This window comes from Astatotilapia calliptera, chromosome 9 (assembly GCF_964374335.1).
Source record: "Astatotilapia calliptera chromosome 9, fAstCal68.1, whole genome shotgun sequence".
NCBI classification, from domain to species: domain Eukaryota; kingdom Metazoa; phylum Chordata; class Actinopteri; order Cichliformes; family Cichlidae; genus Astatotilapia; species Astatotilapia calliptera.
This window is the reverse complement of record NC_137430.1, coordinates 16,233,806-16,258,975: the sequence shown is the minus strand read 5'-3', so window position 1 is coordinate 16,258,975 and position 25,170 is coordinate 16,233,806. Positions and strand designations below refer to the sequence as shown.

At 42.1% G+C, this 25,170-nt stretch overlaps 2 protein-coding genes across 5 annotated transcripts; one reads left to right on the top strand and one right to left on the bottom strand.

Annotated features, from left to right (window-relative positions):
• The first annotated feature begins 708 nt into the window (after positions 1–708).
• Positions 709–14,300, top strand: oplah (5-oxoprolinase, ATP-hydrolysing). Of its 3 annotated transcripts, none has more exons than XM_026180234.2 (28): positions 709–1,059; positions 2,232–2,432; positions 2,661–2,852; positions 3,269–3,383; positions 4,252–4,375; positions 4,696–4,891; positions 5,123–5,288; positions 5,519–5,657; positions 5,851–5,918; positions 6,535–6,710; positions 6,801–6,926; positions 7,025–7,137; positions 7,224–7,394; positions 8,161–8,298; positions 8,525–8,663; positions 9,002–9,114; positions 9,375–9,526; positions 9,612–9,772; positions 9,874–9,975; positions 10,063–10,237; positions 10,493–10,677; positions 10,920–11,066; positions 11,177–11,311; positions 11,450–11,599; positions 11,815–11,972; positions 12,060–12,220; positions 12,346–12,443; positions 13,638–14,300. In XM_026180234.2, exons 2-28 carry the CDS (start codon positions 2,262–2,264, stop codon positions 13,788–13,790), a joined length of 3,924 nt encoding a protein of 1,307 aa, XP_026036019.2. In that variant the 5' UTR covers positions 709–1,059; positions 2,232–2,261; the 3' UTR covers positions 13,791–14,300. The 3 variants fall into 3 exon arrangements, with proteins under 3 accessions (XP_026036019.2, XP_026036022.2, XP_026036018.2); XM_026180237.2 differs by lacking the exon at positions 709–1,059 and adding an exon at positions 1,157–1,175; XM_026180233.2 differs by lacking the exon at positions 709–1,059 and adding an exon at positions 1,961–2,103.
• A 2,729-nt stretch (positions 14,301–17,029) lies between these two features.
• foxh1 (forkhead box H1) lies at positions 17,030–22,397 on the bottom strand. 2 transcript variants are annotated; one of them, XM_026180005.2, is made up of 4 exons: positions 22,240–22,397; positions 20,067–20,748; positions 19,339–19,443; positions 17,030–19,120 (listed from the first exon to the last, which is right to left on the bottom strand). In XM_026180005.2, exons 2-4 carry the CDS (start codon positions 20,538–20,540, stop codon positions 18,155–18,157), a joined length of 1,545 nt encoding a protein of 514 aa, XP_026035790.2. In that variant the 5' UTR covers positions 20,541–20,748; positions 22,240–22,397; the 3' UTR covers positions 17,030–18,154. The 2 variants fall into 2 exon arrangements, with proteins under 2 accessions (XP_026035790.2, XP_026035791.2); XM_026180006.2 differs by having other exon boundaries at positions 20,067–20,638; positions 22,240–22,378.
• Positions 22,398–25,170: the final 2,773 nt, after the last annotated feature.

Here is a 25,170-nt window from a genome sequence, read left to right as displayed (position 1 = left end):
AACTGAGTGAATGAGCAGCTTTAAAGCTGTCATCGTGCTTTCTAATCCTTTAGTAGGGTAAATTTTTCACAGCTTGTAAATATTCAAAGGCTATTTGTAGCGTCCAAAGAGAAGACTTGGTGACTTCTGCATGTCTTCTTAAATGCACAAAAACATTATCCCTTTCTTTCAACTGCTCCCTTTAGGGGATTATTTCCCCATCTCTCCACCTAACTCTAGCATGCTGCTCCTCCATCAACCTTCTGCATCTCCTCCTTCACTACATCCATGACCCTTCCAAACTGCGCTTCACTCCCAATGACAATCTTCAAATCTTTAACTCTGACACTTCAGGTGAAGCTGGTTCGCCTCCTGTCTTTCTGTCAGTGCCACCATCTCCAAACCATACGTCATAGCAGTCGTTTCCACCTGCTCCACCCACTCTGCACTCTCTACTTCACCTGTCTTCTGCACTGTTGCCTCGGATGCTTGATCCCGGGTATTTAACCTCATCCGCCTTCACAACATCTACATCTAGTATTTTATTACATCTACATCACATTTTATTAATGTTACAATTTGCGTATTTAATCAGATGGGACCACACTTCAGAACAACAAACTCTTTCAGCAAAAACCCTTTAATCACCTTTCGGTTTCAAGGTTATTCCTCCAGTTCGCCATTCCTGCAGTGGACTTCCTGCGCGCCTTTTATCGCCGTTGTCACATTTTATAGTGCTTTATTGTTGTTGCTGTTTAGCATTAAAAAACAAAACAAGCACTTATTTTCGAGTGCACATGATGTTCGTTTAAGCGCAAAGTCAGTCCCACTTTCCACACCCCCTTCTTCTTTGCGAGCACTTTCACCCAGGAACTCGATATGCTCAAATTATAGACCTCGATCTCCCTTCAAGAGTTGGGGGAGGCGGAGTTAAGACCGGACAGCGGCACCGAGGAGCTACTTCGTCGTTGTTTCTCTTGGAAAAGGAGGCAGAGCGGGGTTATGGGAGGAGGATTTGACCGACGTCGGATTATCAGAGATTAGCAGACTAGCAGTGCAGCAGCAGTGCCCGGCGCACAGGTGAGTATGTCGGTGCTGTTACTAGCTGCTTTGCTTCGTGTCCGGCATGCTTCACGCTGTGAGCTGCATGCAATGGAGCTCAGTTCGCATCGGTTTAAGATGTGCATATATCTCAGGTGCAGAAAAACTTCACTCTTGAAGGATTCGGGCAGAGTTTGTAAGGATTTCTGTCTCTTAATGCTGGTTGACCTGTCTGTGATATTCCTGCATGCTTCCTCTGGAATATGCATGCTACTGTCCTACTTAGTGCAGTTTGATCACGTCTGTTCGCTTCATTTTGAAGTAATAGCATCAGATCACCTCTTCCTTTTTTCTGTAAAGACCTAGTGGAGTCTAGATTTGTATAAATGATCACCACATTTGTTTAAACTTACATTTCTGGGACTTTACCGCGCGTAAAGCGTCACCTTGCACAGTAGTGTGGACAAAGTTCAAGTGGATATCAAGGTTAGCGTAGTTATTAATCGTAGACTTTAAAAAAGTTAGTTAACTGAAATTATTTTGTGAATTTTTACAACTAAGAAAACTATAATTTAGAAAAATAGAGAGATAATATGCATAGTTTTAGTTAGTTTGGTCAAAGTTTTGTTACACCTTTGCTGATGTGGACATTGATGGACATATTTCTAGAGACTGGGTGTCTATAAGACAGCTGCCTTAAAAAAATAAGACGTTTGTGTTTGTTGTAATACCTGTACTGATTTTCATAAGTCTTTACTCAGACATACAATAATAATTAAAAAGAGTAAAACTAATAAAAACTAAACCGAAACAAGGAAATCCACTCTGGAAACTAAACTGTTTTAAAAGCAAAAAGTCAAAAATGAGATAAATACTAATTAGAAAATGTGAAACTATAGTAACTTTGGTAGCCATGCATGAACTTTGCAGATGCATTAGCGGTGCACTATGAGAGAGGAATGCATGTGTTGTCTCTGCAGTCTGGAGTCATATAAACAAAGAAAAACCTGGAGGTCTAGCAGAGAGAGGAAAATGAGTGAAGGAGTGAGCATGGTGGCAGGCTGCTGGCTTAAAAATAAGAAGGTGGTGTTTTTTAAACGAGAAATGTTCCTTCTCCTTCAAATTAAAGGTTCCTTAGTTGCTCCTGTATCATCACAGTGTTGAATGAATAATTTTAACTTCCACGTTCTCCTGTTCTTTTCTTATTATAGACTTGGGAGTGGCACTTTACTTTCTTCACTATGGCTGAGACTAAGGGGAAATTTGACTTTGCCATCGACCGGGGTGGCACCTTCACCGATGTGTTCGCCCGGCTGCCCGATGGTTGTGAGAGAGTCCTTAAGCTGCTGTCCCGAGACCCCCAGAACTACAAAGATGCTCCCACTGAGGGGATCCGCAGAATCTTGGAGGAGGTAATGTTGTGCTGTCCACCTTCAGCCAAGGAAATATCAGGTTAATTGCTGTCATACTGGCTGTCATTTCACTGTTTTTATAGATTATTAATAAGCATGTATCAAAAAAAGCAGAATAGGCGGCTCAATGTGGAAACGATATGTAATATTGAGCAACACTACATTCATATCCATACATTATCTCTAGGGATAGCTGTATATGATGCTGATGTTTGCATTTCTTGACAGGAAACAGGGAAGGCGTATCCCCGCGATCAGCCTGTAGACACTTCTCTGATTGGCTGGATCAGAATGGGCACTACGGTAGCAACCAACGCGCTGCTGGAGAGGGAGGGAGAAAGGACGGCGCTCCTGGTCACAAAGGGATTCAAGGACCTGCTGCACATTGGCACTCAGGCCAGGCCAAAGCTGTTTGACTTGGTCTGTTTTTTCAGCCTGTACCAGTGATTGTACTGCATGTGGTGCTCATTAGTAGTGTGAGGCACGGCTTGTGTCTCTGCAAGGTTTAGTTATTATCTCGTTGTGCTCAGGCTTGTGGCAAGTACTGGAGTTTGCCCTGAGCTAGCTGTAGAGTTAACACATTAAGTGGTCGCTTATCTGTAAAGCTCAGGTTACGGATCAGTAAACTGTGGCTTACTGTGCTGTACATAGATTTTTTTTTTCTTTAACCTTTAAGGTCAGCAGAACACACAAACTAAACCTGATAAGCTTTTGCACCATAACAGTCTGAAGCCTTAGCTGGTAAAAGCAGTTACTGTTATTGTTTATCACTTTCTGGCTCTTCCCAGTACATGCGCTTTGAGCTGGTATACCTTGTGTTTGCACGTGCGTAACAGGAGGTCGCGGTGCCTGACGTCCTGTACGAGGAGGTGATCGAGGTGGACGAGCGAGTCGTCCTCAGGCAAGATGGTTGTCAGCTGCCCAGAAAAGATCCCGAACGGATTGTCACAGGTGCGAGGGGCAGTTGTGCGCTCCCTTTACTGCTAATTTCTTCTGCCGTGTTAGCAGTATGTGGCTTCAGGTTTTTAGTCCATCCAGAATTGCCTAATATTATACCTTTTAAACATTAGCAGGTTATCAGTATCAGTGTGAGCCTTTAGCTAAAGCATTGTTGTTACTCCCAAAGATCTAATTTCCACATCTGAAAAGTGAACTGATGACTTCATGGGCTCAGTCACTGGTTTCATGCTATATTGTAAATTACTGGAGTCAGAAAGGAGAATCCTTCAGGTATATGCTCATGTCCCATTTCAGTACGCTTCATAAACTGCACTGCCAGTGGGAACGTGGAACAGTGGGTACGCCCATCTTTCACACTGACTGTGCCACTCCACAAAGCGTCGTGTGGTGCCTGTACAAACTGTGGAATCTTGTCAATCTAAACAGACTGAATAATCATGAGGTTAATTAAACCAGTAATTCAGCTACCTCGACTTCCTTGAAAAACTGACAGCTATAACAAGCTAACAAGCACTAAATAGCCCATTATTTATACAATAATAATGCATTTGCCCAACAAGCAAAACAATGGTTCAAGTGCAAAATGCAGCTTTGCATTTTTAATGCAAAATGCAAAGCATGGCAACACATCTAATCTGTGGAAACACCTGGATGAAGCACAATGATTTTCTTTGGCATTGTGTGTAAATATTTTAAATATATAACAAAATATTTCAGGTGAGAGTTATGTTTTGAATTTATTTTTTCAGAGTGAGGAAAGTAATGAAAATAAGTTCTGTTGGCTATTGGTTCAAACATGGAAGCCTTAACTGACATAATTTCACTTAATCCCACTAATCCCTTTGTGTGTCTTTCCCAGGCAGTACTGGGGATTCCCTTGAGGTGTGGAAGGAGTTAGACTTGGAGCAAGTAGAAAAGGACCTGAGAGGAGTTTTGGCCCGTGGTATCACCAGTCTGGCTGTCCTTCTTCTGCACTCGTACACGTCAGTATTACAGCTTCTTTAATATTTACTCACGATCCTAGTCTGTTCTCTTGTCCTCTCCCAGTAACTTGCTTCCATTCTATAAATAAGACCTCGGTCTACCGACGTCATACCTCAGCAGCCTTATCTCTTATCTCGGTACCCAATAGTTCTCATTTTATGCTTTTTGTCACATGTCACACTGAAAGCCCAGACTTGGTGTTCTTTGCTTTAAGAAAAAGGTGATCAATGGACACTGAAGTGATAAGACAAACACATTATACTGCAGAACAAATTACGTAAGAGTTTAATGTTTCACTTGCTTTCTCTCTGTGCTTCAGATGGTCCGAGCATGAGAAAGCAGTGGGCTCTCTGGCTCGTCGCTTGGGCTTCAGCCAGGTGTCTCTTTCCAGTGAGGTCATGCCGATGGTGCGGGCGGTGCCTCGAGGATATACAGTCTGCGCCGATGCCTACCTCACACCCAAAATTCACCAGTATCTAAAAGGTTTCACCTCGGGCTTCAAGGATGGCCTGAAGGTTTGTTTTTCTCGCGCATCAGTCGATATGTTTCAGGGGTTGACAATTTTCAGAACTCTATTGTATGCATAAGTACTTTTCCTCTCAGTTAGACACTCTCCCACCACCCCTTTAAGTACCACCAGAGACAAACAGCAGCTCTCAACCATACAGCCCACATATAAATATGTACTTAACCACACCTTTAAACTAGTCTGAAAACATAAACCTCTCATGTCTGTGTGTCTTCAGGATGTAGATGTGTTGTTCATGCAGTCAGATGGAGGCTTGACTCCCATGGAGCAGTTCTGCGGTTCACGGGCTATTCTATCCGGCCCGGCGGGAGGTGTGGTGGGATACGCCATCACCTCTTACAGCCAGATGGAGAAAAAGCCTGTGATTGGCTTTGACATGGGCGGTGAGTGTATGTGGGAGCAAAGGAGACAACTGAGCATCTTCTGGATATTGTCTTGAAGTCTTTTTGTGTGATCTTCATACAGTTTGTTGTCTTCCATGTGCCACATCCAGGATTTGATATTTCTGATCCTATGGAGTAAAGTTACGCTTCTCTTTTGGGCAATGTTTTTAACTTTGGTTTTTATCTTTAGCTTTTCGTGCCTACATGCTCTCGTTTGTTGTTGTCTGCAGGAACGTCCACAGATGTGAGTCGGTATGCAGGCCAGTATGAGCATGTGTTTGAGGCTACCACAGCTGGAGTCACCCTGCAAGCACCTCAGCTGGACATCAACACTGTGGCTGCAGGCGGAGGATCGCGACTGTTTTTCAGGCAAGTTTGCACAAATTGTGTAACGGACGGTGGGACTAGCTCCATATTTGCAAGCAATCTTCTATAATACCAGTATAATGTGATGATGTGGTAATTGTGATATTACCCATTTTGACTTTGATTGTTTTGTATTTTATTTATTTTCTTATTTAATGACTACTCTCTGTATTTATCTTCTTTCTAACCCTACCAGATCAGGGATGTTTGTAGTTGGACCAGAGTCTGCAGGAGCACATCCAGGACCAGCCTGCTACAGAAAAGGTAACAGCTTTTCCGTTATTCATGTTCTACTGTTGCCAGCTTTTCTTTCTTTCTTTCTTTCTTTCTTTCTTTCTTTCTTTCTTTCTTTCTTTCTTTCTTTCTTTCTTTCTTTCTTTCTTTCTTTCTTTCTTTCTTTCTCTCTTTCTTTCTTTCTTTCTTTCTCTCTCTCTCTCTCTCTTTCTCTAGCTAGTGAACCATTAATTGTGCAGTTTCAGCTCTTTTTTTCCCCTTTTTCTCTTTTTTAAATCATTATACTGAGTCCAGCACCCACTGGCACGGAGCTTGTTCTCCTGTCCTGTTCCCGAGGTTAATCATCCAATTTATGCGTCAGAAGGCTGGACATTGGCACGTCCAAAGTTGAGATGATATAACACAAACTTGCCTCATAGTTCTCAGTCAGAACTGTAAAGTGTGTTAACAAAAAGAAATCGGAGTCTTCTTTGTTGACGTTCCCTGTAGATTCATTGGTTAGCCTTAAGCTTCATTTCAGATACCACCATCCTCGGTGCCAAGTAAAGCACTGAACGCTAACGCTGACTCAAAACTCAGAACAATGGGGTTATTGAAAAACAGACCGAGACCTGATTCCCTGTCGGGTGCTGTGGTATTTTCCCAGGTGGACCTCTGACTGTGACAGATGCTAACTTAGCCCTGGGTCGTCTCATCCCTTCCTTCTTCCCAAAGATCTTCGGGCCCAAAGAGAATGAGCCTTTGTCCCTGGAAGAGACCACGAAGCATTTCCGTCAACTCACTGAAGAGATCAACGTCTTCCTGTCTTCAAACCAATCACAGGCACTGATATGTACTGGACTACTTTGTGGAGTAAGTTCAAATATTTATGATGATATTAGGTTTAAATACTCTTCGTGCTTTCATTTGAAGGCTGATGCTAATGGGGCCAACCACTCACACAGCAGACAATCAGAGATGAGCATGGAAGCGGTTGCCATGGGATTCATTCGTGTCGCCAATGAGGCAATGTGCCGGCCAATCAGAGCTCTCACACAGGTATGTTTGGTATTAAACTGTGTTTTCTACATTTCAGCATAAAAAATCATCTTGTTGTTCTCTCTCCCACTCATTTCCCACCTGCTCCACTCTTGCAGGCCAAAGGCCACGATACATCTCAGCATGTGTTGGCGTGTTTCGGGGGGGCAGGCGGTCAACATGCTTGTGCGATTGCCCGCTCTCTTGGGATGAAGACTGTCTTTATACATAAGTAAGGCTTCTAGATTCTGTTTCACTAGAGGTGAAAGACAGCTGAGAGCCACGGAGTGAGCAGTTGCCCGTGTTTATGATTTGCAGGTACAGCGGCGTGCTGTCAGCGTACGGTCTGGCTCTAGCAGATGTGGTGGAGGAGGTGCAGGAGCCGTGCTCTCTGCAGTACAAGCCGGCGTCCTTCAGTGAGCTTGATCAAAGGGTTGAGCAGCTATCCAAACGCTGCCACGATACACTCCGTGCACGAGGCTTCACCAGGTTAGAAACCACAAAACAATACATGGGCTGGGGTCAAGCACATCTGTAAGACTCCAGGCATGCTAGTCAACTTTCAAAGCTAAACCGCATACTGCAGCTTTTACAGCAGCATGGCTTTATAGCAGAAGAGTCTGGATGTTAAACTGGTGTGCCTGCAGTCCAGTATCTGCTTTCTTCCGGTCCCAGATGTTTACACACTATTGTTAAAAGAAGAGGAGGTGCTACTCAGTAGTAAACATGGCTGTGTCCCACCTCTTTTGAGACGTGTAGCTGTTATAAAAATCAGAATTTGCTGATATTTTTGTAAAAATGGTTCATTTTCTCAATTTCTCGCTTTAAAAATTTGATATGTGATATGTTCTATTTTGAATAAAATATGAGCTTATGAGATTTGCAAATCTTTGCATTCTGTTTTTAGCTTTATTCTGCACAGGGTCCCAACGTTTTTGGAATCGGGGGTTGTATATAAAATTCTTAAATCCACAGAATAAAGTGAAGTATGAATATGTGTGAAACAAGTAGAGGTGACTATAAAAGTTTCTGTCCATTCAATTCGGATATGCATAATTTAAAGGATGAATGTTAAGGAGGCACCAACTCATTTAAAGATTTAAAAGCAAATAATAAAATGAAAAAGGGACTTTGTGGCCTTGCTTACATTTTGTTAAAGTGAAAAAAGCAAAGACGTGAATGTTAAGAAGTCATGATGTTTGTTGAACAATCGTAGCCGCTAGACTAAAGTAGTCTTGTTTGTCGTCCGCTTCAGCGGTCAGATAACCACCGAGGTTTTCCTCCACATGCGTTACGAGGGCACGGACTGCGCTCTCATGGTTACCGCTGCCGGATACCCCAGCAACGCCCGGTCCTGTAGAGCCGGAGACTTTCGTAGTGCCTTCACCAAACGGTTTGCTCCTCTTCTCTTTACCCATTCATGTCCTGAGCTTCTGGCTGCTACATGTTTTCGCTTTCAGAGGGCTAAATCACTGCTGCGTACACTTTGTTTATATTTTTGGCTGTTGTTGTTCATCTTCTTTTATCTTTAGGAGAAAATATTACATGACATTTGTACACAGGACCCTTGATTTCTTACTCCTCCTCTTAACTCTTTTTTTTCCTTCTTCTTATTACAGTTATCTGAAGGAGTTCGGGTTCACCATCCCAGACAGACCCATCATGGTGGATGACATCAGAGTGAGGGGTTGTGGGCAATCTGGTATTACATCAGTTTACAAAGCAGAAATGGGACACAGACAGGCCAAACCAGCCACGGTAAATGGAGTCACTTACCGGGTACCACATATATCACTTATCAGACATGATCACACGCAGGCAGTCTCACCAAGGCCTGAAGGAAAAACGATCAAACCTGGGCCGCTGCATGGTCACCGGCTCAAGCTGTGACCACGTCTGAGTTTTTAGAAGCTGAAAAAAAAGAGCCTTTAATAAAACAAAGGTGGTTACCAGCAGGTGAACATAAAAAAGCAGCATGGGAGAAGTGGGAGATGTTCACAGACAAATGTTCTGTTCCATCATTGTAATATTGATGTTTTACCTAAACTTGTGGGCACATTTATTTCATGTCACTCTGTTTCTGCTCTTCTGTGTAGATAACCAAGTGTTACTTCGAGGGCGGTTACGTCGACACCAGTGTGTATCTATGGGAGGAGCTGCCGTGTGGTCACAGCATCCAGGGACCAGCCATCATCATTGACAAAAACAGGCAGGCATTTGCTTTTTGCTGACAACTACCAAATTAAACATATCTAAATAATGTTTTATATTCTTTATGCTCTCCTTTTTGCATTTTTTGAACTCAGGACATTAAAATCTATTTAAATTAAGCAAATTAAACCTCTGCGTTATCAGTTGAGGTCCTTGTTTCAGCAGTTTTTACTTCTGTGGATGTGATTTTTAATTTCCTGTGCTGATTTTGAAATGTATTGTACTTTGTACATGATTTGCTCCGGTTTCCTCCATCAGCACCATCCTGGTGGAGCCCTGTTGTGAGGCTCGTCTGACAGAAGGTGGTGACGTTTGCATGACGGTAGGCTCAGACCCTCACTGCGCCCTCGGCACTGAGCTCAACACAGTGCAGCTCTCCATCTTCTCCCATCGCTTCATGAGCATCGCGGGTATGCCAGCATGCAAAATCAGATGAGGAAGAAGGTTGTTGAAGAGTATGAACTTCCTGTTTACCTCTTCTGTCTTCCCCTACAGAGCAGATGGGCAGAGTTCTGCAAAGAACCTCCATCTCCACGAACATCAAGGAGCGACTTGACTTCTCCTGTGCTGTGTTTGGACAGGATGGAGGTCTGGTGTCCAACGCACCTCACATCCCTGTCCACCTGGGAGCCATGCAGGAGACTGTCCAGTACCAGGTGAGGCACGAACAGTCCAGCCATGTGTGAGTGAGTTTTTCTTAGTGTGGCCATACACGTTGAATGACAAAAGGATGTTGTTTTTTTTCTTCTGTGAGCAGCTCAGATCACTTGGGAATAAGCTCAAAGAAGGGGATGTGATTTTGAGTAACCACCCATCTGCTGGGGGCAGCCATCTCCCAGACCTCACAGTGATCACACCGGTCAGTCCACCACGCTTTTCAACACTATTTCTTCCCTCAAATTCTTCTTCTATTCTTTCCTCATTGCCTTTTTTCTCTCTTGTTCAGGTGTTTAGAAAAGGAGTGAGCGGCCCTGTGTTCTTTGTGGCCAGCAGGGGGCACCACGCCGACATAGGTGGCATCACTCCAGGCTCCATGCCACCCCATTCCACTTCCCTTCAGCAGGAGGGCGCTGTCTTCACTTCCTTTAAGCTTGTCACTGGTGGGGTCTTCCAGGAAGAAGGTAAGTGAGGAGGAGACGAGTCAGGACCTGAATGTGACACACTTCTGAAAGGAGAGAGCATAGAAAATCAAGAGATGACACTTAACTTAAGATAAAGAGTCATTCTTTGGCACTTAAAGGACTCTTTCTTTTTAAAATTACTAGTAAATAATAGTTGTTGTTTTTTTATTGCTCTGTTGACAATTTTATTTTATTTTTTTAGCATTCATTTTGTTTTCTAGACCCCTTACTTCCTCTCCCATCTCTCTGTATCAGCTGTAACTGAAGCTCTGATAGCTCCAGCCCAATACCCAGGCTGCTCTGGGACTCGAAATCTCCATGACAACCTGTCAGACCTGCGGGCTCAGGTGGCGGCCAATCAGAGAGGGAGCCAGCTGGTGGGAGAGCTGATTGACAGTTATGGACTTGCTGTGGTTCAGGCCTACATGGGATACATCCAGGTAAACTGTTGCTACAAGCAAAAATTTAAAGAAGAAAAATTTGATTTTTTGCCCCTCAAAAGGTTGATGATTTCAAATCTCAGTGACCTTGACCTGAAGCACAGAGGTCAAGATTTCTGAAAATCTTGTGAATGCAATAACTTGAGAACAAGGCGATGAGGGGTAGCACTGGTGGCCGCAAGTATTCTTATTTCTGAAAAGTATGGGCTATGAGGGTGTTGTAAAGCCTCTGTGCATTTTAGAGCAACGCAGAACTGGCGGTGAGGGACATGCTGAGAGACTTTGCACGGCGGCGGCGGCAGGAGACGGGCTCCTTGGAGGTGGAGTCAGAGGATTTCATGGACGACGGAACACCAATCAGACTGCGGGTTCAGATTAATGAAGAAGAGGTGAGGAGGAATCGTAACACAGCATATTTATTAGTTTGCAAAGCTGGGATAGAAACCGCTCTTCAAGAAGGACTGTGATTGGTTAAATGTGTGAACCTCCTTCTTTACAGGGCAGTGCGGTGTTTGACTTCACAGGGACAGGAACAGAGGTGTGGGGGAACTGCAACGCTCCACGGGCCATCACCCTGTCTGCACTTATCTACTGCCTGCGCTGCATGGTTGGACAGGACATCCCCCTCAATCAGGTAAAAATCCAGTTCTAGGAGCTCTTGGCTCACTTTGAATAACTCGTGGTTTGAATGTTGGTTGTAATTTTTGGGGCGGGGGGCTATCGTGATTCATCTGGGCTGCTTTTTTGACCACCTTTCTTTTCCCATGTTTAGGGTTGCCTCGCACCCATCAATGTCATCATCCCTCCTGGGTCCATCCTCCAGCCTTCCCAGAATGCAGCTGTGGTTGGAGGAAACGTGCTCACATCCCAGAGAGTGGTTGATGTGATTTTTAAGGCGTTTGAGGTGTGCGCGGCCTCACAGGTAAATGATATTCCAAAATATGTTTGCAAAAATGCATGTTTCTACTGTGAAGCTTGACTGATGAAGCATACATTTGATAGCTATGTACCGCTTTTCGACTGTTGTATGTTTTCCACCTGTAGAGTAAACAACTTGTTGACATGGTGTGAAACACAATGCGTTGGCATTCAACTGACTAGTTAATGGCGTTTTGTTTATTTCGCTCCTTCCATTAGGGCTGTATGAACAACATTTCATTTGGAAGTGAGAAAATTGGTTATTATGAGACAGTTGCTGGAGGAGCTGGGGCAGGGCCGGGCTGGAACGGGCGGAGTGGAGTTCATACTCACATGACAAACACCCGCATCACTGACCCAGAGATTCTGGAGAAGAGGTGGGATATAAGTTGACGATTTGTGTCGTGTGATGATATCATTTCTGTTATTCATCTGAATGCCGTCTGTGTCCTTCTGATGTTCAGGTATCCAGTGGTTTTAGAGCAGTTCTCTCTACGGCCCGGCTCAGGGGGTGCAGGGAAATACTGCGGTGGAGACGGTGTGATTCGTAAACTTCTGTTCAGGAACAAGGTTGTTCTGTCGGTACTGACAGAGAGGCGATCCACTCGCCCCTATGGCCTCCGGGGTAAATTTTCAATATCAAAGCCTGATGACAGTCCCAATGTCCTCAACAATTAAAAAAAAAAAAGTCTAAATGCTCACATTTTCCTTACTTAATCTTAAAAAATGTAATCTTTTGTTGGCGGTCAGGGGGAGATGATGGTGTAGCAGGGCTGAACCTCCTCCACAGAGCTGAAGGCAGAGTCCTCAACCTGGGAGCCAAGACCAGTGTCAGCCTTGACCCCGGGGTAAGGCTGTGCACGTGTGAAGCACCGTCGTGCTTTAGTGTACTTATAATGACACTACACAGAAAAAATGCCAGCCCAGAATAACTATATACAAGATGGCCGTAGCATCCAAGTCTGAAAACAACAGAAAGTTGAAGCCAGCGGCCATCAGTGGGCTCTGGTTGCAAAAAGCAATCTAAATCTATATCTGAGGTGTCTTGAATTATTGATTTCTATAGGAAAATGAGCTTACTTCTTGTTTACTGTAAACTCATGAAAAATACATTTGTCTCTTGTTACAATTTTTATTTTTATTAGTTTTTAGATTATTTTGGGGTCATTTTGCCTTCATTAGATACTGAAGCAAGGAAGATAGACAGACAAGAAAGAAGGGGGAAGTCACTGAGCAATTTAGATAAAAGTGGCAGAACTGAAACGGGTTAAACTTAAGGACATGGCTTTATTGTGGTTGAAAAACCATCAATTATTATCATGGAGGCAACATCAATTGTTTTGGTGGTTTTTAAGCCTTGTGTTTAGCAGGGTTGGCCACTTCCAAGTTAAAGGAAGTAGGACAGGAACACCCAGAGTCCAGTTTCCTCTTGGAAGTGGAAATGAAGCAGGTGGCGGGCTCGGATGGAGATCGGGAGGAAGTGGGTTATATGAATGGGAGCCTGAAAGGCAGAATGACAGAAGAAGCTACTCGGTTCACAAAAGGCTGGAAAGAAATGACAACATGAGAAAGCAGTGCAGGCAGATTAGTGATGCATTTAAAGCCAGAACTGCGCAGCTATCTTAAATTATAATTCACTTTGATATTAAATAACAAGCTAACGTTGGTGAATCAAAAATGTGCTGATAAACAAATTGTATGCACCAGAGAAACTGAACATCTGTCCAGTCAGAGCAGAGATGTCAAACCTATATTACATCATGGGTCACGTACAGCCCACTTTAGTGTTAAGTGGTCCAGACCAGTGAACATTCCCTATTTGTCACTGCACAGAAGCAACTGCACATTGAATCCTGGAGATATCTTAACATAAGAAAAACAACTGCAGTTACAACAGTATGTCGTTTTTCTACACTATGGAGACTCCTGACTTAAAAATACAGTTTAAACTCCAGAATTTAAGGAACACCTAGAGGAGCTTCGTTTTGTGGTACTTCTGTTGCTTCATCATAGCTTTTGTGTTTGTATGTGTCCCCAAACAGGACATGTTCTGCCTCTACACCCCTGGAGGAGGTGGATATGGAAAAGAAGAGGAAGCAAACAATAGGCCTCAGACCAAGCGAAGGCGCTTGAATGAGACATTCTCCGAGAGGGGTAGCATCTTTGAATACAGAATGGCACAAGAGGGAGTGTGAAAAGACGTGAGAAAAGGAGGAAGAGTTAAGACAGTTTTGTCATTGTACTGCAAAATATTTGCGAGACACATACTGAGTAAAAAGGATTTCAAGCCTACATGCAGGCTGTCAGAATTTCAGATTTTTACTTGAACACCATTAAAAGATTTTTTTTTTTTTGTAGTTTCCGTGTTTAAAAGATGCAGCACATGTGGCGTGTTACACAGACAGACTGTGCTTACATTTGCAGGGAAGTTGGCTAAATACTAATAACTCAGGCTGGGTCTGTCCTCACCAGACTAAATATGCCATCAAAGGACCTTTGTAACGGACATACAGTTATTATATGTCGCATATCCATCGCTCTGTTCTTATACTGAATCTACTCAGTAGTTTTAATGTTTAGTTCCATTTGATGCTTTTTCAAAAAGCATTAATTTAGACCTCAGTCTTTTTTTTGTCTAATATCGATTTCAAGATGTTTTTCTTGTCCTAACAAATCAGACAAATAAACTCTATTTCTACTAAAAAGATTTTTTTTGCACCATAGCAGTCACACACACACACACACACACACAGATTTACTCAAAATTTCAAATGACACGACATTGTGTCGCACAAACTTCACTCATGAGGACAGTTTAAGCTTCGAATGCATTGAAACTAAACTGAATTGTGATCCAGGCACGTGCAGGCTCAAATTATTTGACCTGGATCGTGGATAGTTAATGAAAATAGTTCGATTAGGATAACTTCTGACATGCCACAAAAAAAATCCCAGGATTGTTGAATGTGTTGGTGCGGGGTGGGGGCTTGTCCCTGTTTAAAGTGTTGTCCCCTCCTCCCATCTCTGGGTCAGGAATGATCGTGGAGCAGAGCAGGAAGGATAGTGAGGGAGTGCAGGCATGCGTATGCAGCAGATAAAGAGATAGTGGTCACTGCAGGGGAGGCAGCAGGAGGCTGACGGCTGCTGGACGATTGATGCAAATCAGCTCTGTGTGTGTGTGTGTGTGTGTGTGTGTGTGTGTGTGTGTGTGTGTGTGTGTGTGTGTATAGCTGTGCTAGAAACTCCCATTATGGAGGCCGTGGACTGTGGATCAAAGAAAGCTTCCTTGTTTCTGGATTACAATTCCTGTGATAAAACAATCTCTCTGCTGCTGCTGCTTGGCCCACTCTGTCTTTTCACCTTATCCACTGGCTTATTATCAGTATTAACTTTAGGAAAGTACTAAAGATAAAAAGAAATGAGAGAAGCTAGATTCACAAAATACAAAGAAAAGGGGGGGGGGGGAGTATTTAAAGACACATAAATGTTACACTCACACTCCGTCACACCAGTCAAAGCAGTCAGATGTGTTGGCATCACTAGAACAGCTTAAAAAAAAGTCTGTCACCAAAAATACCCACAAAAAAACTGTTTGCATAAAAAAGATTGGAGAAGCTCAAAGACACACGCTAGAAAAAAATATTTCATTGCAAATCCCCAAAAGCTGATTGATTGCAAATATTTAAGTGCATTGCCATTTAGTTTTTCAATTGATACATTTGTTTCTCATATAGTAAATAAAGTAATAATAATGACAAATTAATTTCTTGGCAGTTTCAAAACAGTCAAGGACAGCTTATAGCACAAAAATAACAAAAACAATATAAAAAGATTTTAAATCACGAGGCTGAGCGTGAGGTACTTAAGTGTTTTTTCTTTTTCTTTTACTCCCATGCAATTTCAAGTAGGAATTTCAAGTTAATTTATTTAAATATTTCAATAATGTCATTTTTACAACCTTCACTTACATAACAATACATTCAAACAAGCCTCATCCATCAGTCATATGGTATTCGCATATGTAAATTCAGTGTAATTTGTGATGATGTAACACTCAGAAGACATTCTGCTGTTCTTTTTATTTTGAGGTGACACAAAATACCTGAGGTTAAATAGGTTGGCTTGTAGCAGACCAGCTACACCGCTGCTTTATATATAAAGGGCATCAGAAGATTTATTCACAAAATAATCATGAAAAAAAAATAGCTTGTTATTTTCACGTGACTAGCCTAAGCTTTATATTTAAAAATTTTGATTCTCAAAATACAAAAGTTCTGAATTTTTTTTTTAAAGTAACAGAAACCATCATCTAAAACCAGTGATCCTGCATATAAAGAAAACATGCTTACCAGCCACTTCATTAGGTACACCTATTGAACTTTTCATTAATACAAATCTGCTAATCAGACAGCAGCAACTCAGTTTATTTATTTATATAGACATGGTCAAAATGACCTGCAGAAGTTAGAAAGATTAGACTTAATTGACTAATTTAATTGACTTTGATCACTCCACGGTTGGTCCCAGACTGGCTTGTCTGAGTATTTTAGAAACTGCCGATCCACTGGGATTTTCCCACACAACCATCTCTAGGGTTTGCACAGTAGTCCAAAAACAGGGGAAATATCAAGTCAGTGGCAGGAAAGGGGGAAAAAAACAGTTACTGAATAACTACTCATTACATCCAGGGTATGCAGAAGAGCATCTCTGGGTACAAAAACTGCTGATCCTTAAAGCAGATGAGAAACGGCAGAGGAGTACCACACCAGGTGCCACTCCTGTCAGGTAAGAACGGGAAATTGAGGATACAATTTGCAAAGGATCACCAAAATTGTACAATAGAAGATTGTAAGAATGTTTGATTTGATGAGGCTTGATTTCTGCTGCAACATTTGGATGTCAGAGTTGGAATCTTGGATTAAAATAAAACAAAACTTAAAAGCATGGATCCATCCTGTCTTGTATCAACAGTTCAGGCTGGTGCTGGTCATCTAATAATGTGGATGATATTTCTTTTAGTCACCCAGATATGAACGGAGAATTGTTTAAATGCCACAGCCTACCCAATGTCCTCAGATGACCTGGACAGTAACTAGATCTCAGTCAAACAGAGCATATTTGGGATGTAGTGGAATAGGAGATTTGCATCATGGATGTGCAGCTGACAAATCTACAACTGTGTGATTAGCTTCATGTCAATATGGATAAAAATCTCTGGAGAAATGTTTCCAGTTCCTTATTGAATTGAAGGAAACTCAAAACACAACGTGGGGTCCCACCCACTGCTAATAAGGTGTACCTAATAAAGTGGCTGCAGAGTGTAAATAAACATAAATAGTGCAACCACAATACGGCATATTCATGTAAAGTTAGCAGGATTTTGCACTTAACAGCGTAATTGTTATACAGCCTCACAAAACACTGAACAGCACTGTTAATATAAACATTTTATTTACATACCCTGTTAAACTCCAGAACATTCTTTGGATACCCAAAACTTTTGAGCTGACCTACTCAGTACTGTAAAAAAAGAAATCACAGTAAAATGTCAGAAAACTAACAAAACATTCACTTGTCAAGGTAAGGAGACTTTTAAAAGCAGCTTCCTATAAAAGATGATTGTAATGGCATTTAAAATAGTGCAAAATAACCAGCAGTGCAAATTCTGCAGGAAATGATTCAGTTTGAGGTACGTTTTGGCTGTCAGGATGTGAAAAATAGTCTCCAGTGTCATGACAAGCTGTTAGATTCTCAGATTATATCACTTGAACTGAGTTCAGACTAAAACAAAGATATTAAAAAAATTACACTGTCTCCAGAAATCTTTTGTTTTCTTCCCAGTACAGATTTCCTTTCCCCTTACACACAATGACAGAAAAAAAGAGTAAACAAGGCCAATGCCACCATCAATAGAAGCATCACAGACGTACATGAACAAATGGTATCTCTTGGTATCTATCATAATTTAGATGTAGGCACTGATCTGTGCACTGTCGCACCATAAAGACAAAGATGCAATGTCTTCATTTACTAACTCTACAGTGTCAGTCTTTAGCTCATATTTACTGCATAGGCCTTGTAGTCCAGTTCTTTGTGGCTTTGTATGTGTAATACATTCAGTAGTCACAATAGGTAGAAAACATTCAAAAAATGATAATAAAGGTTAAAAAAAGAAGCTTGTATATGCAAATAAAGAAACAGTGCAAACTATAGGTGCAGTGCAATGACTTTACACAGTTTCACTGAAAGACTGAGGTAGATACTCGTTTTGTTGTACAGTTATAAAAGGTTTTCTTTCAGTGAAGCCATGTAATACTCCATACACTTTCTTTTTCTTTTTTTTTTTAATTGCAACATAAAAACACTTTCATCTCCTGATAAAACTCTGAGTCAATTGATAACATTGTCTACAGCTCAGCGAGTTTTGTTTTTTACATTTATTGTAGTATTTCTTGAGTTTGTGGAAGTGGCAAACAAAATATAGTTCCTTTATGGATCTTGATGTGCATCCAGTTGTTTGTCATTGTGGTTTTGTATCCTGTTTGAGTGACAGTAATACTCAGTATTGATGGTACCGGTTGAGAGGAGCCCTGTTCTGCAAAGAGTACTGACCGGGCTGCTGATAGTGTGGGTGAGAGTTTTGACTGGCTGGTACCAGCACATCAAACACGCTCTTATTTGGAGGTACAGATTGCAACATGTTGTCCAGGTCCATGAGTAAAGGAGGGGCTCTCACTGAAACTTGTCTAGTGGGGAGGATGGGCCAGTATGTATGGCCCAAGAAGTGACTTTGTGTCATGGGAGAGCTACCATAGCCGTAGATGGGTAGCCCGCTGTGCAGGGGCATGAGAGGACCCCCGTTGAAACGCATGCTAGGTGGGGCAACGACATTAGGGGGTGCATATTTAGCGTAGGAGGTGGGGAGCTCCCATGGAGGTGGTACAGTTTCCCGTCTGGCTGATTTTTGCAGTGGTGGCCTACAAATATCTCCCCCTGCTTCCACATCAGGAGGAACACGCTTCCCAGTTACTCCTTTCCACTCTTCATCAGATGAAGACGAGGAAGAGGAGGACGTGGAGGCTGGGCTTGCAGAGCTGGCAGAGGCACTCCGAGCAGAGGAGGTGTAACGATGTTGCGGAGCCGGTGAAGGCCGAGCCCGAGTCACCTCACCCCAGCAGTCCCCTGAAGCCATATCTAAATCCCCAGAGGCACTGATTGGCCTCAGGCTGTGTAGCAGGGAGTCGATCGCGAAGGACGAATCCAGCTTAGGTCTGTACAAGTCATCCTGCGGTGGGAAAGAGTTTCCAGAAGATGTGGGAGGGAGCGAGGTCACAGGTTCAGGGGGCGCCTCAGACTCAGGCTTGTGTCCCTGCATGATGTAAGGAGCCAGATCCTGAGCAAAGATGGTTTCATCCTGGCGGGACACGGCCGTGTTCTGCCTCTTGAGAAGCTCCAGAGGAATGCGGCTCAGCTCCACTGCCCAGAAATTGCCTTTGCCCTGTGGCTTACCTGGGTCTTTCAATACCTACAAGGTGGAGGAAGGATGGACAGAAATATTAGTGCTTGCCTGGACAACCTAGTCTGACAGGACTGGCAACCTAATAATTATCACAACACAAGTGATTTAAAGTGGGTTCTAGGTTTTAATAGAAAGACTCCAGTGGTGTATTTCTACAGGAGTAGGTTGTTTTTTAGTTTTTTTCTCTGTTTAATGATCATTACATAACATTTTACCATACAAACCTTAACAAAGCAGTCATATGAGGAAAGGTTGTGTCGCACAGAATCTCGCCAGCCTTTGTAGTTTCCTTTGAAAAATGGAAAGAGGGTACTGATCTCCTTGAGGATCTAAAATGTAAACAAATATCAGCATTAAAGTCTGAACCAACACACACACACCAGCATCACAGATTTTCGTTATATGGTCACTATATTAACTGCAATCCATGCTTGCGTAAAAACAGCTCGGTGAAACTACAAATTTCAACGAAGGATTTGGATTTTTATACTCATTGAACTTAAAATTGAAACAAATTGAAAATACGTTTTCCATCTGGTACAAAAAGTGAATGGAGCCCCCATTTGAAGCCTAATATTGGAATGTACTGTATATCTTATCACTGTTTCTGATACAGATCTGCGTCTGGTTCCACTGCAGTCCAGCCTTATCTCAGCAAACCAAGAAGGGAACGGGTAGAAGTCACTCAAGTGTCACGACGATGTGGCTGTTTAGTGTCACTTTAGGAACTGTAAACGATCTTCTCAGACAGATTGTAGAAATTTCGCATAAAACTCTAATGGAGTCTACTCTAAATACACGACGCAGTGATGGATTTGCTTCTGCTGATGAAATAAGTGACGATCATAAGCGGCACCGTGCGTAAAACACCGCGCGCGTCGTCTACTCACAAATGCCAAACTCCGGCAGCATTTACACAGTTAACACATAAAAGCATTAGTTTTATCATTACCTCCGCTAACGTCAGCTTCTTCTCTGGAGACCTCTGGATGACCATAGCGATCATTGCAAGATAGGAATACGGAGGTTTTGGATACCTCTGGTAGTTCTTTTTCTTCCCATTGCCGGCATTTCTTTTCTCCCGTTCACTTTTCCACATGTCCTGCGTTTCATCCTGCTTAAACTGTCCATCTTGATCATTCGGGTTTAAAGATCCAGGCGCTTCCTCTTTATCCATGAATCCCGTGGCGCCGGTGAGGTGTCCGGGGCGCTCCGTTGGTTCCTCCGAGCGCGGCAGCTGCTGGGGAGGCATCGGATCCGTGAGGTAAGGCCAGTATTGGGCCGGTGAGCTCCACGGCGCTACGCCGCTGGGAGAAAAACTCTGCTGCTCATTTCTGTGGAAGTCAAGTTGATGGTCGAGAAGTTCTCCTAGGTGGGATGAAGCGATCGGTGCCAAGAGACTCTGCCCCGGCCAATGCTTTGTCATGCTGATCAGTCAGGGGAGGAATATCGCTCTGCACGTAGAGGGGGAGGAGGTCAAAGAGTCGGTCCTTAACTTCTGGCAGACTGCTGGCTCCAGGCTGACTATTTGAAGAGCAAACAATTAACAGTTTCATGTAAATCCCGCTGCGTAATCGGGGGGATGCGTTATCTGAAAGCAGAATGACTGATCGGCCCTGGGGGCTGGGCTGGGTCTGTGTGCGAAGAGGGGAGAGAAAGACAGGGCAAAACTGTAAACCACCCATACGATACCTTATCAACACGCCGACATGCAACATAGTGATTCCACAACTACTTTAAAATCTCTGTTTACAAGATTCGTGGATGGAGACTTTAAATGTTTGGGGAACACATCTACATTAATACAAGTCTGGCTTTACACAATTACACATTTTAGTCTTATCGTACACTTTTTTAATTATTTGTCTATTTAATTTTAATATCACTAAAGCTTTTACTTGGGCTTAGATGTAAAAGGTGAAACTTGTGGGGGTAGGGTGGGTACAAATATTTTCGATTTAACCTCGGATGCAATCAACAATTATAGATGAGCAATATACACAATAGAGGGCTAATATACAAACACTGACGATGCCCCTTTCAGTACTTCATTTCTTTATTAATTATTAAATAAGCAATTCAGCCTTCACTGCCTACTGAATTCTTTTAGAATGGTTTTTAATTGTGAGAAACTAAAATCAAATTAGCCAAATTGTGTATTTGATTTGGCTTTTAATTCCAGAGGAGAAACTATTCCCATGAAAGCTATTCCTAAAAAGAAAAAGAAAAAAATGAAGAAAAAAGCATAAACTACGCTGATTAGCTGATTAGTAGGTGCAGAATATTTGAAGTCATCATTGTTTTGTGTTGTTTGATAACGCGCTGCAGTCGACGGGGGTGTTTTTCCACAGTGGGGTCTCCCTCTGGAGTGTTGAGCATGCCATTCAGCGCTGAAAAGACTATTTTCGGGTATGCGCCTCTTTTGTTCAACTTAACGTAGTGCTAATGTTGAAACTCTTGCTTCCCAGCAAGACAGTGAAAACAAGTTGGATTAGAAGAACCCCCATCGGGAAGCTGGAGACTTTTCCATCCCAAGAAAAAAAGAAGCTGCTTAGCATGTGAGGAAATACGGGGAGCGGGGGGGTTTCAACACCATTTGTGGGGTTTCTGGCGCTTACAAGCTGCTAAGTGTTGTAGTTGGGTCGAACATTCACACCTTAAACAGGGGCAATCACGTACACCCCCAGCTGCTGGAAAATGCCTCAATATCTCACTCAAGCAGAAGAAAAATATCAACAAGTCAACCAAAGAATCAACTTTAGGATCCATCATGTGACAAAGCGTGAACTTTGACACGGGGTTGTAAGGAGTTTCGCACTAATGCGCAGATTAAAGATGATTTGATCCAACAGTTGTGTCACCTGAAAGTTACAGAAGCAGCAGAGCTGGAAACAACTCAGTTTTCCTGCAATTAAAATCCATTCACTTTTAATGGGCGCTACTGGGCGTTTTCACATTGACCCCCACTCACATCACACCACTCCACAAGTTAACCTTAAATGTCCAGGCAACAAAGCTGATGACGCTCTTTTAATCAGGTTGCTGTAAAAATTAGAATAAAAAAGGACGCTCTGCTCGTTTTTGCTTTGTTTCAAATAAATAATTCGCCCGTGTGACAAACTTACCGCACAAATGTGTAATTTCTGCAGTCAAAAATATTTGAATGAGTTTCTTTGTTTGTTTTTCTAGGTCAGATGGCACTCCTAAACACGGTGAACATCAAATCTTCGTCGCACACCTGCTTCAATTTGGGTCAGTATTTTTCTTACACTGTCGGTGACCTTCCCTGGAGGTTTATCCCCACCTAGCGGTTTCACTCAAAAACCACAGAAGTATTAGAAGAATTAAAATTAAGCATAATTACATAAGATTCATAAATATGTAGAATTTAACGGGGTTAAATTCCTCATATCTCTTTCTATTTGAGACATTCGGAGGCAATTAAACAGGTATAAGAATGATTCACAGCCTAAGAGTCTGAAACAAAAAATCAGATTAAAAATGGAAAACCTCTGTAGGTTATACATAAAGAAAATGAATACATGGTATATGTCTGAAAGTTAAGAAACAGCTGAAAGTAATGGATACATTTTCAATCAGGGAATGGCAGATTAATTGTAATGCTACAAAGTAACAGATAATAATAATAACGAAAGTAAAAGAGTTAACTAAATACAGTATTACTTTTAAGAGGTACTGGAAAAACAGTACCGAACACATGCTGAAACCTGACACAAAAAAGGGTGGGAATCACTGGTGTATATGGGGAATTTCCACCTGCATTTGCATAGCATTCTCCAGTGAAGGGCCCAGTGCCAGACGCACTGATTTGAATACAAACTCTCAATTCATCCCTTCCTGTTTGCTGGAATGCCAGTTAATAGGTTTGGTCTGGATTAGAAAGCCACACATAAAGAGAATGGGGTCCTACGTGAATAGGTCAGCATCGGGGACAGGGCTCTTTACATGGGCTGATTGAGTCCAGACAAATCCGTCACCCATCCCGATACTGGGATAGAGGAGGAAGAAAGGCATGCTCTTTGTCACAGAGAAAGTAAGGAAAAGTTTGATTTGAGATGTGTTAGTTAAGACAAGAGTGACTTTTGTATAACTTAAGCAATAAAAAAAGCATACCATTGGTTAGTACTAGCATTTAGAAAAACCTTCATCAGGTGTTTCTGACCTTTTGTCTGTAGGCTGGTATCAGGCAGTTTATCTGTCATGCCACATGAAATCTGACTTTTCCGAAGCATTCAAAACCAGAATAATGAAAAACTAAAAGGCCTGAAAATAATATTTTCATTTACGGCGAAGATTTCTTTTCTTTCCTGACACAGAAATGGATAATAAATATTTGTGTAAGCCAAATCTAATTGATTTTAAACATGGGCATCACTGGTTTCACAAGGCTCTTCACATGGGCTGATTGAGTCCAGTCCAATTACTGAGTCACTCTTCTCTTTGTTTGCCATCATTTTTATGAAACTCATTCTATGCATATTCAAAACACTTGAAGAAGCACTGCACTGAATCTTCTCCCGAGGACCAGAGATGGTAACAAAAGCTCCAACGCAGGTTCCTTGTTGTGACTCTGCAGGGTATCACCGCTGTGATGCATAGCTGGGTCACTGCGGGGGTCAGCAGGTCACAGCGTCTTCAGTGTCTATCTCTTTTTTAGGATTTAGTAACTGATTCGGGTGCTCACAGGGACACCTTGTGTATTTCATTGTCCAGCAGTGTTTTTGGTTGAGTGCCTCAAAGTTGATTTTTAATTATGGGAGTGTTAAAGACACACTTGTTTAGGCTTGTGTGTTGCAGCAATTATCATTTAGTTACCAAACACATCTTAACAGTTTACTGTGAAAAGACTGCAGTGAATTCACATTTCTAAGAACGCAGGTGCATAGGCAAACACATCCTTATACATGCAAACACACCCTCAATATTTGACTTAAAAATGAAGGATGGGTTGTTGTTTTTACACTAAGCCAAGTTCAACCTGTTTATTTTTTAATGTTTTTTTAAATTGCTTTTTAGTAGTTTTTTGGCAATACTGTGTATTTACAAGTATCTATTAGTGTTTGTTAGTATTTATTGAATGTCTATCATCAAGGCTGGACTGGTAATTTGGCATACCGCGCATTTGCCTGGTGGGTCAATATAACTGTTCTTTGTTTGTTTGTCTTTGGTCGATATGTTTATACAGGCAACAGGTCGTAGGGCAGCTGTGCACCGGGCCTTCAAACACTTACAGCAGCCCGTTGGTGCATTTTCATTATTGACACTGGATTGCCCAATCAAATATCTTAATTTCAAACTGTTCCCTCCCCTGCCAGCGTTCCCTGTGCGCCCGCGCACCTTGTGTAAGAGATTTTATTGTGGAAGACGTGGTTGATAAAGACAGCGAAACGAAAGGTGGAGCTGAAAAGCTGAGAGGCAAAAAGAAAGACAAACAAAAATGCAACAAAATGAGTCAAATTAACCGGCATGTTAGCAGCTACACTGTCAACAGCAACAACTAGTAAAAAAAACAAAAAACAAACAAACCCTCGCGTCACAAACAACTGCTGTTCTTAGCACTAGTCTTGGAGAAGTGCAGGAGGAGGGACAGAAATCCCAAAAAGAGAGTGGTAAGAAAATAGATGGAGGGGAAAAGTTAGGAAGGGCAGAGATTCAAGTAAAATGAATGGCTACTTTGACCACAAGCCACCGCTAATAGCTAAAGTACAGCTTTTAAATATAACATGATGCACTACAGTATAACTCATTATTAGTCAGTACATAGTGTCGTGATTGCTTTTGTATCAGTCCTGGCCTGTCTAGCATGTATGTGGAATTCGTTAATGCCCCCCTGGGGATGAATAAAGTATCTATTAATCTATCCACTTAAAATATATTTATAGAGCCATTATGTTTGTTGCCATTTCTGCTGCCCTCTTGGCCAGATCTCATTTTAAAAAATACAATTTTTTATCTCACACCTTTTTTTGTACCTGGATAAATAAATGATGTATAAAATTCACTTTGTCAAAAACTTGATTGCTGCTTACACATTG

Bases quoted from the DNA above. Each gene is read 5' to 3' on its own strand.
- foxh1 (XM_026180005.2), bottom strand. From the start codon at position 20,540: ATGACAAAGCATTGGCCGGGGCAGAGTCTCTTGGCACCGATCGCTTCA. The intron at 19,444-20,066 runs GTAATGATAAAA...TTTACATTTTAG, and splicing joins AGAAGCTGACGTTAGCGGAG to ATCCTCAAGGAGATCAGTAC. The intron at 19,121-19,338 runs GTTTGTATGGTA...TCCACCTTGTAG, and splicing joins CATATGACTGCTTTGTTAAG to GTATTGAAAGACCCAGGTAA.
- oplah (XM_026180233.2), top strand. From the start codon at position 1,969: ATGAGAGAGGAATGCATGTGTTGTCTCTGCAGTCTGGAGTCATATAAA. The intron at 5,658-5,850 runs GCAAGTTTGCAC...TAACCCTACCAG, and splicing joins GGATCGCGACTGTTTTTCAG to ATCAGGGATGTTTGTAGTTG. The intron at 9,115-9,374 runs GCAGGCATTTGC...TTCCTCCATCAG, and splicing joins ATCATCATTGACAAAAACAG to CACCATCCTGGTGGAGCCCT.